The sequence below is a fragment of the Peromyscus maniculatus genome, chromosome 1 (assembly GCF_049852395.1).
Source record: "Peromyscus maniculatus bairdii isolate BWxNUB_F1_BW_parent chromosome 1, HU_Pman_BW_mat_3.1, whole genome shotgun sequence".
Classification (NCBI taxonomy): Eukaryota; Metazoa; Chordata; class Mammalia; order Rodentia; family Cricetidae; genus Peromyscus; species Peromyscus maniculatus.
Genome location: NC_134852.1, coordinates 210,707,536 through 210,724,230, shown reverse-complemented (window position 1 = coordinate 210,724,230; position 16,695 = coordinate 210,707,536). Strand labels below are relative to the sequence as shown.

Here is a 16,695-nt window from a genome sequence, read left to right as displayed (position 1 = left end):
CAGACTTATCAGTGGATAAGGTATTTTCAGTTAGGATTCTACAAAGATATAAGACAACATTTTGTTTAAGTTACAGTGATTTATTTTCTTGATTTCCCTCTTAATCCTGCATGCACTGTTAGCGCAGAAGCTGAAGTGGATCTCCACCTCCCTGGATGGGCGGTAGGCACACAGTCATCTGAGAGTTTCTCCATCAGCAGCCACCATCAGTGACCTACGCGATGTTCATAGAAATGTACCAAATATCCTGTTTAATGTAAACAAGGCAGGAGGCCAACAGAGTATATTAAGTGACATATTTTACAGGGCCCAGAAGTAGGATCTTCTGTCTTAACATAGCAAGTATCACAATGACATGCATATTTTACTGCATTGTACAACCCAAAATGTACAATTACCATATAGTTTGTGGGTTTAGTATTCCACTGTAACTTCTTCTGTTACATGGTAAACTTACTAACTAAATGGTAACTGTAGAATAATGTAATAACTTATGGAGACGTTACCATGAAAGTATGAAGTCATTCTATAATTTGTGCCCTGTAAAATTAAATGTAACAATCTTTACACTAGCAACAGTGTAAGCAAGCTAAGGATTTTGGTCCATATATATATATATACACACACACATATATATGTATATATATGATATATATATATACATATATATACACATACACACATTTATATACACTCATGTACAAACACAATAATATATAGGAAAGCCAAAAAGCTATGACTCCACTCATAGCTTCATATTGCACAGATACATTATGAGGACATTAAGTTATAATGTGGGCATTACAATAAAAATTGGCAATGGCAAATCTGATTTTGTCAAGGGAAGATTGGCTCATTACTGAAACTAAACCCAAAGACTACTGTTAGGAAGTAAAAAAAAAAAAGTGCGCACTTATTTCCTATTTATACAAACATGAAGCAGGCCAGAGTTCAGTTTGGAACTCACCATGGCAACCACTTGCTAAGGTGGTACTTTCCACCCACACAGCTTGTGGAAATACTGGAAATAGCCGGGTCTCTGAGGGCGCATGGTTTCCTTAACAAATCACCTTAGTCCCATGACTTGTGCTGACTCTAGGTCTGAATTAAGAATGAAAAAGAAATTGAACTTAGAAGAGAAACTGGCTGACCCTAGCTGGTTACAGATCAAGGTCATTACGACACTTAGGAACACAATCTCAGAAGCAGCAAACACACAAATAATAGTTAAAGCTTTACTGAGCTCATCTGTGTGGATTAGCGATAAGGTCCTGCTGGGAAGTCAAGGACGAGAGTATTTGGTCTGGGAGGTAACCTCACTGCTACCACACCTACTGAGCACTAGAAAGGCATTAAGAGATATCTGACACCTCTCAATGCCTTATTTTAACACACCTTCATCAGAGTAGACTGCAGCAACATCTAAGAATGGAGGTGCTGTGGTAACTCTTGCACAAACTGGTCAATAATACAAGAAAACAAACCATTTGTCATCACTCAAAGCCACAGAGGGAAAATCATGCAGAGAACCACCATCTCCTCTGGTTACTGTTTTATGTAAGGGATTTTTTGAATGAGCAAAGGAAGATTTGCATCATGAAATGGATGGTTGTTTTGTTGATTTGACAAGGATGACCATTCTAGAACTGTGGCTATTCATATCTTTTGGTAGTTTGCTTCTAAGGAGCAAAACTGAACTATAACATGAATCAGAAATGCTAGTAAAACAGACTGAGCAAAGTGTCAAAGTGCTCTGAGCACATGCCACGTGCTGTGGCTGTGCACACGCATCTGGTGACGTCACAGAGGGTGGAAGCAGACCCACTGGAGCTGAGCTCCCAAGCGCCAAGAAGAGTCTGCTGCTGAGCACCTGAGCGCCACAGCCAAGCGACCGCCCCAGCCACCTGAATACTGCAAGGACAAGGAGACGGGGGACCTGCAGCCGCGCCCTGCAACTTGGCTAACCCAGACATCCAGGCATCCACACACTCACACACACTCAGCCTCCTCAAACCCTTTAAGGTGTAAACAGAACATGAGAAGACTTTTTAAAAATCTCTTAAGACCAAAGACCGAACGAAATGAAAAGCAAATGTAAACATGAAGAGGCCCTCGGCATTCTGACCGCCGCCTAAGAGTTGAGTCCGTTCCTACCTGCAACTACCACTTCGTAAGGAAATCAATTAGAAAGCAATTTCATAAAGCAATTCTCAGAGAGGGGATGGGGAGGTCCCAACCAGTATGTGTCGATTAGCTTAAAAAAATACTATTCCAGCAAACACCACCAAAGATGGGCCTAAGTCCAATGCTGCTGCCAAAGTGACAGTTAAAATAAACTGGGAGCCACGTGGAAATCAACACGAACATGGCTATGTGCACACAAGAGTAAAAGAACATTTCTTTAAAAATATATATATTAATTAATACTTTCTTTATCATATTAAATTGTTATTCTTACAAAAGCTGAAGAGGTTGATGTTGCTCTGCGTGTTTCTATCTCCTAGAGATCCCTTTGATGGCTCCTCAACTAAATTTTTTCCTCATTTACAGTTCTCTTAAATATTTTGTATGATAAGAATCTTAACCTTAAAAAGTTATAAAATTAGTGATTTTTTTTTTTTGCTGCTTATTAATACAAAAGAGTATAAGCATCTGAGTCCCAGAGAATGTCAAAATGCTCTGCTGCCTGGAGAGATTTTAAAATAACAGAAATACCAGCAAAGTCCTAACACCACAAGTTTTGCAGCTTTCAGTCACTGGAAACGCTATCTCCGGAAGTTCTGGTTGCATCCCGGGTTTCAACAACGTGCAATTTATACAGAGAATCATGACAGAGCCGGGGAGCGACATCAGGCGCGTTCATCGACAGCAGTCACGCAGTGGATTCCTACGCCATTTACCAAGGGTTTCTGTCCTCTCGTGACTGGGTGGAGCTGAGTCTTTCTGGATGAAATGTACACAGTAACTTGGGTTCCCAGAGACCTGGGCGACTGTGGCAGAAGCATGGTGACGTCACTCACGGCGTGGCGGAAGCGTGGTATTTCACAAAGGCAATGGCCGCCAGCTCCTTACAGAACTCCTCTAAGACAATCACACCCTCTAGCAGCGTGATGTGGTCGATGCTGGAAAAGGCAGAAGGAAAATCAGGAGAACAGCACAGCACTGAGCAGGGGAGATGTCTGGGTAATGTGTGTAAAACACTGACTCACATTGGCCCTTCAGGCTCCAAGCCCAGCAGCCGCTTTCTGACCAGGAGAAGCTTGGGGGTGAAGTCCTGAATACGCTGGATTCGAACCATCAGGTCACCAACAACCTGCATCAGAAGCAAGAATTCAGCTCCTGAGTGACTCCTTCCACCCCATCACGAAGAACCCTGAGCGTCGCGTCGTATCACCTCTGACAAACCAGCTCCTATCTATTCTTCAAAACAATGTCAGGGCAGGGAGGCGGATCTGAGGGTGAGGCGCTTTGCTGTTCAGGCAGGAGCACCTGAGTTCGGATCCCCAGCCCCCACATGCGAGCTGGAGCAGTGTGTGTGTCTGTAACTCCGGCCCTGGTGGTGGACACAGGACAACCCCAGGGGCTCATTGGGCAGCCCGCCCAGCTGAAAGGGCGAGCTGTGGGTTCAGCGGAAGACCTGGCCTCAGTAACTGAAGTGGAGAATGACAGGAAGACACCAGACATCAGACTCTGGCCTACACAGAAGCACACGTGGCCAAGCACATCTGCACACGCGTGCATGCAGCATGGGCCCATGCACACTCACATGTGTACACTCACACATGTGCACACTATATAAATAAATTTTAGATTAATTACTTTATGTGTATGTGTGTTTTGTCTTCATGCATGTATACCATGTGCATGCTTGGTGCCTGCAGAATTCAGAAGGTGTTGGATCCCCTGGAACTGGAGTTAGGGATGGTTGGGAGCCACTGTGTGGGTGCTGGGGAGTGAATCTGGGTCCTTTGCAAGAGCAGGTGCTCTTAACCCCTGGACCATCTCTCTGGTCCAGATATCAATAATGTAAATGAATTCTCTTAACTCTGTAATGGTTCGGAATGCGGAGCAATTATCTGCAAGCAGCAGACATGTTCTACTTTACCCCAACTACACACAATGAGATGAGGATGTGGACCAGGTGGCTGACTGAGCCCAGAGAACAGAACATTTATGAACTCACCCTGACGATCACAGAGAAGAGGGATCTGCAGCCAGAGGCCAGGTTCACATAGGGATCCAGGAGGTACTCATGTGTGTGTGGATGCGGGAAGAGGGAGAGCCTGGACAACACTGAGGTCACCTGCAGATTCACATCATAAGGCTGCGAGGAAGCGAGAAGAGAAACACTCATGTGCTGTGCTTCCCTGACGCGTCCACGTGGCTCCCCCACCGCCCTCCCCTGCAAGGGGGACACTGGCAGCTAAATTGGGCCTTACCACGGAAGTCAAGGCACTCACTGCAGTGCGGAAAACTTACAGAAAACAAGGACACTAAGAAAGACAGAGCTGCCATACAGAAGACAGCTGATGTCATGAATGAGTGCAGCAGGCCATCAAACCTGCCAGTGTGACAGATGTAGCATTAACTAGGAACCACAGGGGACACACTGACACGAAGTCCTAGCAAAGGTGTCTGAACTTCTAAACAGTGTAACTTTAGGTCTGCTCTCCATGACTCAGCACGTGTGCACTCCTCAGATATCTCCTGCACATAGCATCACAACATTCCCTGAACTCGATTGCTCACTGCGGTTTACAGGCCATGGAAAGGCAGCAGTAGAGAACAGCCTTGTTAGGACTCCCGATGATGCCCCTGTTCTCTTTTTCCAAGCAAACACAGCAAACTGGTGGACTTAAAACCAAGTACCCAAAGGGACAGACATGGCAGGCTGGGGCAGCACAGGTGGCCAGGACTGAGACGCTACACAACACTGCCATTCACTGAGTACAGTGAGACCAACCACCGCATCTCTGGTATGCAGGAGAAGGGCTGGGCACATGGAGGAAGGCAGCAGACAAGCTGATAAACTAAGTTCCCCCCATACTCTATTACAAGGTACCCAAAACACAACTCGCGGCTTTAAGTTCAACTGTAGGCTTTCTTACTTGCTATGAAATCATAAACACAGGGATTTTTCTGTGAGAAAAAAACTACCTTTGAATCACCCTTTTTCAAAATCTTGCCTGAAACAAGACAAAGGAAATCTGAAGTCCCAATAAAGAGTTTAAAAGTATATTTTCCTACTTGTGAATATTCACAACAGAATACACACACACACACACACACACACACACACACACACACACAGCCCATTGGTGCGGGAATTCACAACCTATGGACAATCATCAAACACAAAAACCAAGGTCATCATCCAGCATTACCCCACGGGGCCAACCACATTAGTACGACAACCGGTACCTTCCGGAGCATTACCTGATCAAGAATTCTTCCCATTCTGTCAAATAAAACTTTCAAAAAATGTCCTTCAAAAAAGGTTGCTTCTAAGTCACACTTCTCCAGAGGTTTGGGGGCGCCAGGCCACTCCCATCGTAAACAGACAGCACAGAAGTCTCGGAACTGGGAAGAGCATTTCGGATCATTAAAGAACAGTCAGGAAACAGGTTGGGATGAAACAGAAATAATTTCCTCAGATACCGTATAAAGAACCACGTGACTGTCAGCTATGCCTGAGGCGTGTGTGTGTGTGTGTGTGTGTGTGTGTGTGTGTGTGTGTGTGTGTGTGTGATGGCTCAGCCGATGAGGAGGTGCATGGGACATGACTATGACCAGGAGCACACTGAGGTTGGTGGGGAAACAGCGTATCAGACTTTGAGAAATCACTCCTTCAGGATCTGCTATGTGCCTTCCTTTAAAGGACTGAATCCTTCAGTCATCAGGGCAGACTTGGAGAACATTTATAAAGCAAGGTTCAGAACCGAAGCCTCAAATGTGTCCGAGGTGTTACACATAATGTTACATGTATGGATGGACGGTGCCCGTTGCCAAGCAAGCTAACTGTTCTGAGACACTGGGCCATCACCATGAAGGCACGGGACAGTGCTCCCCACAGGGTGGTCCACGGGTCATTGCTGACCCTCAAAGTCTTGTGATCACCGTCAGTGATGAGAATGGGAAGGGAGAGTTAGCACACACAGCTCCCGTAACCTGACTAGGCAGTTTCACATTGGCCAAATCTAACAATGAAATAATTGGGAGGGTTTTTTTTCTGTTTTTATTTTTCTAGTAATTCATTCTTGATCGTGTTTAAGTAAATGTGGTCCTTGAGAACTATGGTGGCACACATCTGTAATCCTGGCTCTCGGGAGATGGGAGCTAGAGTTCAAGGCCAGCCTGGCTAACCTGAGACCCCAGATCAAAAACAAACACACAGATAGATAGGTAGGCAGATGGCGCCAGCAGACTGCAGTCTCATTTCCCAGGTGAGCTGATGCCTTTCTTTTGAGTAAGAGTTGATGGCACCTGGGCAAGGTAATGGGGGAGGGGAGGGACAATGTGTGTGCATTTGACACCGACATCCGTCAGCTCTGTCACTCACCTGCCTGTGAGCGTCTCTGAGGTAGGTGTCATACCCAGTGCCCTCCACATGGTAGGAAGACTTTGCTTCATCTGGCACTAAACAGAGGAAACTTAAAGGGAAAAGGCCATGATAAGCACAGACAGTCTCCACGGCAGCATCTTATGTACTAAACATCAAATTCTGCTGCAAGCTTAACCAGCTAGAAATGCAAATGGAAACTTGAAAAATTAAAGTACACATTGTGTTGATAAATGGTAGCTCTGTTCTCAGATTAAGTAAAGGTTTTATTAAAAATAACTAATTCTGTATGTAACACAAACCTAAAAGACTTAGTACTGTGTCACAATAATGGGTTGTTTTATTTATTAACCTCAAAAACTGGCTTTAAGAAACTGAACTTGAGATATTTTTATGGACTGTAATTTCACATTTGAGCCGATACACTTGCCAGGACCAGACATATTGTTGACAGCATTAAAAGCAAAGACACTAGAAAATCGTCATGAAAAGACACTTTAAAAATGTGAAAACACAAATCGAAAAAATAGTTCGACACTTAGCACACCTGCGTAGTGAGCACAAGGGCCACCCTGGCTCTCGTCAGTGCTGCTGCAGGGGAGTCACACAGCGCTCAGTAGTCTCTGTCAGACCGCTGGCACACTTAACCGGCCCGCACTCCTTTCTCAGCGACTCCTTCCTTTCCTCGGTCGCTGCGCTAAGGGTGGACCTCAGAAAGGGGCACAGACTGTCCGGGGCTCCACTGGACTGGGAGGAAACAGCTTCTCTATGAAGCTGGGCTTCACTTCCGGCACAAACTGTGACCCTAGCTGTCACTTGCTACACAATCGAGACAAAAAAACTAACAGCACCTGTAGAGACTGAACCCACAGTGCGCTCCTGTGACGGCCCAAGGGCAGAGCTACGGGATTCAGATCAAGCCAATGGCACAGTGACCCACCTGTTGACGACTTTATGGACTTCCGTCTTGCCGTCATTTTTGGGGTGGTCTGGGCTGGCATGGGGTGAACTGATCCACTCTTGGCTTGGTAGAATATTATCTGGTGAAATGTCAGTAAATAATGGATCTTCCTCCAGATCTCTAAGTTTAATTTAATGATGTATAAAAAACAACATTTATTATGACATTTTCTAAACCAAAAGATTCTTTGCTAGTTTCTGAGAAATACTACATAATTTTTCTAATACAAAGAAATAAGGACTAATGTATTTAATATGCAAATTCCCATTTTACACTAACGATCGCCAGGGCTCACTGCTACTTTTGTTAATGGGCTCAAGGAGTCGTTAGCATCTCCTGACATTTACAAGGAGGTGGCTAAACTGCGGGGCCCTTTTTAAGGCCCTGGGAGGGAACCCACACACCGGCTGGGGGGGACGCTGCCGCCTCAGACACTTACACGGCTCCTGCCACCAGCCCGTTCTCCACCGCGTCCTTGTCTTCTGGGCACACGGGTTTGTATTCCGTATAGTTCCTTTCTTCAAGGTTCCTCAGGACCAAGTTGTAAAGAATGTGCTCGTTGGGTTTTTGCAGGAGATGCTCAAACATCCTCAGGGTCATTATGCTTATCTGAAAGCAAGATGGATAAAAGCGGGAGGGAGAGTTTTGAGTCTGCTGCCCTTCTTACCATTTCACAGGTCAGACCCCAGGTGGAAGCCACACAGACTCATGGGAAGGATCACGAGCCAGTGGGGACTTGACACCAGAGGTGATTACCCGATTCCATCCTGGAACACACGAGGTTCCTGCGAGCTGCCCTCTGACTTCTACATGTACCACGACACATGCATGCCACCAACCCTCACCACCACCACAAAGCTAATCACAAGGACATTTAAAAAAACAGCATTTCAAAGACTCAAAGGCCAGCGCTGTCACGCATGGCTTACCTCATCAGATATGTGATCACAATGTTCGATTAGCCTATGTCTTAGGGGATGCCTGCTGATTTCTGACAGAGTTTCTGGTTCCCTCTGTTCTCCGAGGATAAAGACCACCATTTCCTGAAGCAGGACATCCGAGGTCACTTGCCGAACAATGCGGTGCAGCAGAGCCGTGGATGTGAGAATCCCCATCTCGGAGCTAGGTACGGCAGACAGGGGCGGTCAGCGGGGGAAGGGATGAGGGCAGGGACTGTGGATGTGAGAATCCCCATCTCGGAGCGGGGTCTGGCAGACAGGGGCGGTCAGCGGGGGAAGGGACGAGGGCAGGGACTGTGGATGTGAGAATCCCCATCTCGGAGCTGGGTCCGGCAGACAGGGGCGGTCAGCGGGGGAAGGGACGAGGACAGGGACTACTTCTGTAAGGTGAGAGGGCACTCACGTCTGCATCAGCTGAGGTTCCATAACACCAATGAAGAACCTCTCGTGGATGGCTTTGGCGAGAGCAACAGCAGCAGTCTAGAACACAGCAGAACATCAATAAATCGATCTGGGCCTAAAGACCACTGGCTCTCACTAGAAGCACGTGGAGGTGGGACCCAAACCTGGCTCTTCTGCAAGAACAGTTACTTGCTTTTATCCCGCTCCACTTCCCCCAAACTAAAAAGAACAGGGGAAAAACCCAGTAACTTTGGGGAAGCTGGAGAGGACCCAGCGCTGTCTAGTGAGTGAGTGTGAAGCACTGCCCGCGACAGGAAGGCGCAGTTCGCAGTTATGACACTCTTGGAATAGTGACTCACGTTTACTTCACAGACACATTTTAAAGCCATCAACAAACAATGAAGAATTCAAACCTTTTGTGCTTCCTTGATGAGTTGATCACAATAATCAAACCAGGAAAGAAATGAAATTAAGGCTCGCTTCCCTGGGAACGCTGATGCATCCTCTTTATGACTATATGAGTCCAACCTGCACGACACAAGAGAGCACACTGAGGCCGGGAACCGTGGACAGTCCCTGGTTTAGGAGGTGGAAGAAACATCCGAACGAGCTCATTCAATACACCAACCAGGAGAGACTTAGGGGACAGGACAAGAGACCTCCCTTCAGACAAAAGCTGTAAATCAGTTCACCCTAATACAGAAAACCGTCCAGAGGGCAACGAGACAGTGCGGGAGCCAGGGAACGGAAGGTCTGCCCCCAAATGCAATGTGCTCCTGACATTAACAAGTGCAGCTGCCTGAAGGACACACGCAGAACACCGTGCGGGGACAGGAGCACAGGACAGACTTCCGAGACAAATGGCAAGGAGAAGAGATGAGAACACTAGCTGGTCATAAACTGGACTCGCTGGGTTTAGAACCAAAAGGGATGAGCTGGGAGGGGAGGAAGGCAGGGTGGACCTCAGAGGAGCGGGGCAGAGGGTGTGAACATGATCAAAACACACTGTATCAAAGTCTCAAATAATTAATATAAGCATTCAATTTTCAAAAACAATGAAAATATTAGGCTGCTGGTAGGTGGTAAGTTGTGAGTAGTTTTTAATGTTTTTATTTTAAAACAATTTATAAATGTTATAAAAATTCATTATTTTCTTAAAGATTTTTATTTTTAGTGCTTGTGTGTATTGTACAGAAATGTGTGTGTGAGTGTAGACTCCCATGCAGGCTTAAAGAGTGGATCCCTAGAGCGAGAATTATAGGCGGCTGTGAGCTGCCTGTGTGGATGCTGGGAACCGAACTCAGGGCTTCTGCAAGACTAGTATGAGTTCTGAACTGCCAGCTGCCTCTCTAGGCCCAAAGTCCCATTTTTCAGTGAGAATATAGTGGGTGAGTCTGGGAAACAGAACTGAAGTAGGAGAGTCTGTAGTGCAGCCACAGGATCCCCAGCCTGTCTAGGGCAAGGGGAAGTTACTAAGAGGCAGTCTCTCCTGGGCCAGATGAAGCGTGAGGCAGAGGCAGGTGGATCTGTGTTTAAGGGTAGCCTGATCTACAAAGCAAGTCTCAGGCCAGCCAAGGCTACATACTAAGACCCTGTCTCAAAAACAACACAAAACAACAAAGCCCCTCTTTTAAAGATTTCTGTTAACATAACAACCAATTACTGATCTTGGCATAAACCCTGTAATGAGCAAAATAGGAGCTGGACTCTGTAAACCCTGGTCTGGCTCCACACCATTTTGTCAGCCCTAAGAGACAATACAATGAGTACCAAGAAAATATTCCATTAATGATCACAGTAGAGCTAACTTTTCAAAACTAAACATTCCTGCCACTATAAAGGAGAGGTGGACTTTGGAATGGAGGCACACAGGCAGCCCCCTCTGTGGAAAACAGTGGTGCTTACCCCCAGTTAACCGCCTCCACGGTTTCAATATCTAAGGGATCCACTGACGGAGGTAGGGCCTTGTACAGGGAGGTAAGTCTGCCGGTCAGCAGCTCGCACAAGCAGGTGCTCTGAGCAAGGCACTTGGCAGCCGCAGGCTCTGGCAGGCTCACCAAGAGCATCAGGCCCTCGCACGCTTTCACGGCTATCCGGCCGTCCTGAGGAAGAACACACGCGTTATTTGTGGAATTAAACATGAAAGGATTCAGTGTTTCTCAACAAGGGAGAATAAATTTGTTTCTACTTTAGAGGGGCGTTACTGTGAACATGCTGGGGAGGGTGAGACTGTGACTCACAGGGCTCCTTGTCAGGGTCAATAGAGAGTTCACCAAGTTGTAATCCTGCTTTGGCCGAAGGACAGAGGCCTCTGGCAATGAAGAGACACTGAGGTCATCCAAGCTCGCAGACAGGTCATCCACCTGGGGAGGGGGCTCATCCTCTGACTCTGTGGGCCGCACCCCAGTGGCACCTGACAGCTCCTGAGGCTGGGGGCCCTGGCTGGTGTCCGCTGACACCGGGTCCTGACTTTTGGGGGCATCTTCTGAGATGACATTCGGGGTTCCTTTGGAAGTCAGCGACCTTGACTTGTTCTGAAAAGGAATGTGTGTCTGTGAGGGCCACGTTCAGAACAGAAATCATGCTACACAGTGAGGCCCTCCTCAACCGAACAAAACCCAGAGCTCACACAGAAATGGCCTCCTTCCTTCTTTTCTGATGTGCTGGGGATCACGGCCCGTCCTCACTCGGGCTAGACAAGCCCTCTACTTCTGAGCTACATCTCCAGCTCTGATGGATTATGGGGGTCAGAGGTGTCGCTGGATATTGAAGGCAAGGTCCCACCCATACTTGGCAAGTGCTGTGCCACTAAGCTGCATTTCCAATCCTTTCTTGAATACTTGTGTTGAATTAAGGCCTCATTTAGTTGCTCCGGCTAATCTGGAACCCATTTTGTAGCCCAGGCAGGTCCTGAACCGGGAATCCTTTTGCCTCCACCGCTAAGTGGTCCCCTAGTAGCTGCTGTAACAGACCTGTGCCATGGGGCCCAGCTTGGATTTTTCTATGATTAGCATTCCAGGTGCTAATTAGAGTGGTAATAAGTGTTACGTCAAATGAAGACGTACGGACTCAAACCACATTTCAGATGTGATGCTACAGTCACGTGACGTCACCGACTCCCCACACACGGACGGGACGGTCTTAGCAACACCGTGGCTGCTGGAAGCACCAGTGCTGGCAGGTGCCAGTGCAGTGTTTCAGTTCCCAGTTACCACAGACACATCACCTCAGTGCTAGTCCTGCTTGTGTGTGTGTGTGTGTGTGTGCGCGCGCACAAACCCCGAAGTTCAAAGGTCGCCGGCATTAAGACTTGAGGTTTCCACAAAAGCCTCAAATTTTCTTTAATTTGTAAGAACGTTTTTTAAAGGATTTTCAAAATCTTAGCCTCTGCTTAGGAAATGATAAGAAACTACCCCGAGGACATTTTTATTTGTGTCTTAGAGGATTCGATTTGCTTGCCTGGTCCCCAAATACAAAGAGACCCTTAACTGGAGCAAATTGTGAGTTTCAAGGCAAATGTCTTGCTTCCTATTTGACACAGAACCTAAATCCAATTACTCACAAGGCGAAGCTGCCCTGAAGCCAGCCTCACCACGGGGCACAGGGAAGGCTCCACCGAGTCACAGGCCACTCCCCGGCAGTCACCAGAACCCATGGCCACTGCTGGGGAGCAGCACTAACTCAGTGCCGACACAGACAAGCTCAGGGCACACAATCGGACAACTCCATGTAGCGAACAACTTGCCAACTGCCTACCAAACCCACAGCAAATCACACTTTACAAAGGAGCCTCACCTGAGCCTGTGAGGTCTCAGGGTGAAGGCGCCTGCTGCCAAGCCTTATGATCTGAGTTTGATTCCCCAAGACCCACACAGTGGAGGAAAGGAGTCCCTAGAACTTGTCCCCTGACCTCCCCACAAACACATACATAAAATACACATTTTAACTAAAAAGGGAGAAGCTCAGCATTTTCCTGCCTCCTAGTTTCTAATTCTGTCAGAATTGGTGTCTCCAAAGTGCTGAGGGCAGCCGCTCCGTAGGCTGGAGTCCTCGTCGCCTGTGACCCTGAGAGGAGCCGACTCCTGGGTTTGCGGATGTGAACTCTGGAGGCAGAGCCAGGAAACCTTCACTTATAAAGCTAGTGTCAGGAACTGCGGCGGCCATCAGCAGCAGAGTGCCCCCTCTCCTCGAGGGCAGGTCTCTGCCACATTTGTGCAGGTAACTCGAATCGCTTAAACCCAGACTTCTCTCCAAATCACAGACCTGTGGTCTCAAATACCAGTTCTTATGTCCATTCGTCCAGAAGGGCATCAGGACAGCTCCCAGTACTGAGAACCCAAACACCAGCGTCCCTCAAGACCAGCCCCTCCAGCGCTCCCCTGCTTCCTCCTCCAGCCGCCTCAACATTTCTCCAGGATTCCACGTACCCAGATGGCCTTTCCCTGCATCCTGCACACAAGCATCCCACAGCACACCGGGCCTGCTGCAGCCACTGCAGACAGGCCCACCTCAGCTCAACCCACTGCCTCCCACTCAGTCAATTCCCCACATTCTCCCTCCCGACAGAACCAGCTCAAAAACGCTGCCTGCAACCTCAGTTACTGAGGCCCAGATCTGACCAGGTAATAACATCGCTGTTCAGAATTCATCAGTGGCTCCATGTGAAGAGACTCATCAGAGCCTTTGACAATTTCCGGCCTGTCCACTCTTACTTAGACTGCTTCCTGAACAGACTCATTTCTAGTTGAGCATTTCTCAAGGCTCGTCTCAAAGATGACTCTTCTAGGAAGTCTTTCTGACGACCTTGAGCAGACGTCATCTCCCCATCCTAAGATTTATTCTGCATCCTTCTGAGTCTCAGCTTGCTCTACCTCACACCACTGCACTAAACACCTAGCAAAGACTGACCCTAACTCTTCTATCTGCGCTTAACACACAGCAGATGCCTGTAATGGCTGGTTATATGAACAGATTTCAGGGACGCATGCTGGAGAGTCACAGAGCAGTAGTGGGTGGTGACAATGGTCACTGCCCATGTTAAAGTGATAAAGCTCCATCTCCGGGAAGGCTTGCCATTCTGTGAGGATCAATGAAGCAGGCGTTGAGCTATGTTAGCTATGAGAAGCTGTGCAGACCCAAAGACTGGAGAGGCAGAATCATCATCCTCAAGAGGAAACTTGGTGAACAGGAGGAAATCACGGCACACGAGTGATTCTGAAGCTGGGGAGGCCATGGCTGCAGTGCCGCCCACTCAGCACCTTGTGCTCGTGACTAAAGCAGACCTGAGTTCACAGGGGTGGCAAGCGCATCTCAAGACTGACACACACAGGCCTGCAGATCTCCTCTGCTTCTGGCAGACAGATTATGGGGGTCAGAGGTGGCACTGGATACCGGAGGCAAGGTCCCACGCGTACTTGGCAAGTGCTGTGCCACTAAGCTGCATTTCCAATCCTTTCTTGAATATTTATGTTGAATTAAGGCCTTCCAGGCAAGTTTTGGGGAAAATCCATCTAAAGTATACCAAGTGTCTAAGAAAATATTAGAAAAAATGAACTTTGAAAACAAAAATCTCAGCCAGTAGTAGTGGCTCACGCTTGACATCTGAGCTTTCAGGAGCTGAGACATGATTTCCCCAAGTTCAAGGACAGTCTAGGCTATATTGAGAATTCTAGGCCAGCCTGGCCTACAGAGTGAAATCCTATCTCAAAAATGAAAACCAGCCAGGTATTGGGGAGGCAGAAAGAATATCCCAAGTTCAAGGCCAGACTGGTCTACACAGCAAGTTCTGGGCGAGCCTAGGCCACACAGTGATATCCTGTCTCAAAACACAAGGTGAAGAAACCTCACAGACAACCAAACTAACCTATTTCCTATACAAACATTAAGAACAAAAGAACTATAATGTAGCCTAAGTAACATATCTTTAGAAATCCAAAACTTGACTAACAGAAGAACTCTTTTGATGGAAACCTGGAGAAGAAGATAACGGCACACAACAGAAAACAGGCGTCTCATGGCCCTAGTACTACACGCAGAATTAAATTCATGTAAGTGAGCTGCTGCCAGCCTCCAGGAGCGTTGCAGATAGGACCCCAAGTCATTTCTTCAACAACGGAAGACAAACACATTAGGGTGGCAGACACTAAGAGCCTCCCAGCACCCGAGACAGACGGCACACACAGCTGACGGGAGGGCGGACAAGAAAGACGCTTCCCTCAAAGAGCCCTCAAGGATTTCACCACTAGGAAGAAAGGGGCTGGGGCATGGCTGTGTGTGAAAGCACTCGCCTCCAAGCACAAGGGCTTCAGCTGAGGTCCCCAGCGCCCATCACAGTGGCACATGCCTGTATCCCTGCACTGAGGTTTGCTGGCCAGTCTATCCTAACTGGTGAACTCCAGGTTCAGTGAGAGTCAGTCTCTCTCTCTCTCTCTCTCTCTCTCTCTCTCTCTCTCTCTCTCTCACACACACACACACACACACACACACACACACACAATATGTAAACATACATTTTAAAAAGTCTAAAAAAAGATTAAAGGAAAAAAGAAAGTGAACGTAAGCAGAAAGTAGATACAATTTATTTTCCTTTTTAAAGCTGTAAGTTAAATCTAAAATACCAATTAAAACAGACCATGTCTTGATCATGGCTATAAAAATAGTACAAAATACTGCAGCCATCCAAAAGCAAAGCAGGCTGATGGTAACTGGAGATTGTGTACAGCCTGCCCACCTCGGCACCTGCTGCCCTTCCCCCACTCCCCGGCGCAGCGTCTATCTGGCTCAACTGCATTCCTTGAAATTCTCCTTCCAGGGTGATTTCAAGTTGGAATAAACATTGATTTTAAATGAAAACTACTCTGGTAGGCAGACCTTGCAGGCCTGAAATGCTCCTGAGGATTTCATTTCAATTTTCATAAGGAGCTTCGAGTCCGAGAAGTGTGGCATACCTCCAAAAAAAAGTTAACCAAGTAGGGATCCTGTTTCAGCTTCGCACACACGATGCAGAGAAACTGAATCTCTTCATTTTCCGTTGGTGTTGCAAGGACCTCACCACAGAGTCGAATTAGTTTCTGTCAAAACATTTTTTAAACTTTAAAATTCTCTTTGTACTATTATGTGGGCAAAGTAAAAAGACAATGTATAGAACTTTACAGAGAAATATAAATACAGTGAGATATAAGAAAACCCAAATGTTTGCTAATTCTCATGCTATTAGAATAATTTCCTCCATTATTTTTACCCCTAGAAAAACAGCCGGGCGGTGGTGGCGCACGCCTTTAATCCCAGCACTCGGGAGGCAGAGGCAGGCGGATCTCTGTGAGTTCGAGGCCAGTCTGGACTACCAAGTGAGTTCCAGGAAAAAGGCGCAAAGCTACACAGAGAAACCCTGTCTCGAAAAACAAAAAAACAAACAAACAAACAAAAAAAAACAATACAAAATCACTTGTATCTGAATTCACTGAGTTTTTAACTTGAAGTCAGGGGAGTAGGTACCTGCACAGGCCTGTGTACGTTGATGTGTGGAAGCAGGGGTTGCCGGATTCTTCCCAGAAGCTTGGTGTAGAACAGTAAAACCTGCTGCTTCATCCCTGGAGGACACTGGGCATAGGACAGATAAACACATGCAAATGTTCACAGCAAGACAGACCATGTCTGTCAACATAGTCCCCCTCGAAGACAATGCCAGTGACCAGTTAATGACTTTACCACAATGAACACTTACTTCCATGACTGGCATTCTAGAAACACAATTACACACCTGAGACCACACATGGCACGTGAGGGAACAGCCTCAGGTGATCACACACACTTCA

At 47.1% G+C, this 16,695-nt stretch overlaps 1 protein-coding gene across 1 annotated transcript in view; it reads right to left on the bottom strand.

Moving 5' to 3' along the window:
• Positions 1-1,558: 1,558 nt before the first annotated feature.
• The window catches only part of Fhip2a (FHF complex subunit HOOK interacting protein 2A), a 30,014-nt gene continuing 14,877 nt past the window's right edge, over positions 1,559-16,695 (bottom strand). Inside the window, exons 4-17 of the mRNA XM_006978446.4 lie at positions 16,376-16,480; positions 15,829-15,951; positions 11,122-11,415; positions 10,787-10,983; positions 9,295-9,409; positions 8,883-8,959; positions 8,450-8,642; positions 7,960-8,129; positions 7,500-7,640; positions 6,560-6,650; positions 5,437-5,580; positions 4,184-4,324; positions 3,210-3,313; positions 1,559-3,122 (exon numbers count right to left, since the gene is read on the bottom strand). Coding sequence (XP_006978508.1) covers positions 3,017-3,122; positions 3,210-3,313; positions 4,184-4,324; positions 5,437-5,580; positions 6,560-6,650; positions 7,500-7,640; positions 7,960-8,129; positions 8,450-8,642; positions 8,883-8,959; positions 9,295-9,409; positions 10,787-10,983; positions 11,122-11,415; positions 15,829-15,951; positions 16,376-16,480 — 2,001 coding nt within the window. The 3' untranslated portion in view covers positions 1,559-3,016. The remainder of the gene's footprint in view (positions 3,123-3,209; positions 3,314-4,183; positions 4,325-5,436; positions 5,581-6,559; positions 6,651-7,499; positions 7,641-7,959; positions 8,130-8,449; positions 8,643-8,882; positions 8,960-9,294; positions 9,410-10,786; positions 10,984-11,121; positions 11,416-15,828; positions 15,952-16,375; positions 16,481-16,695) is intronic.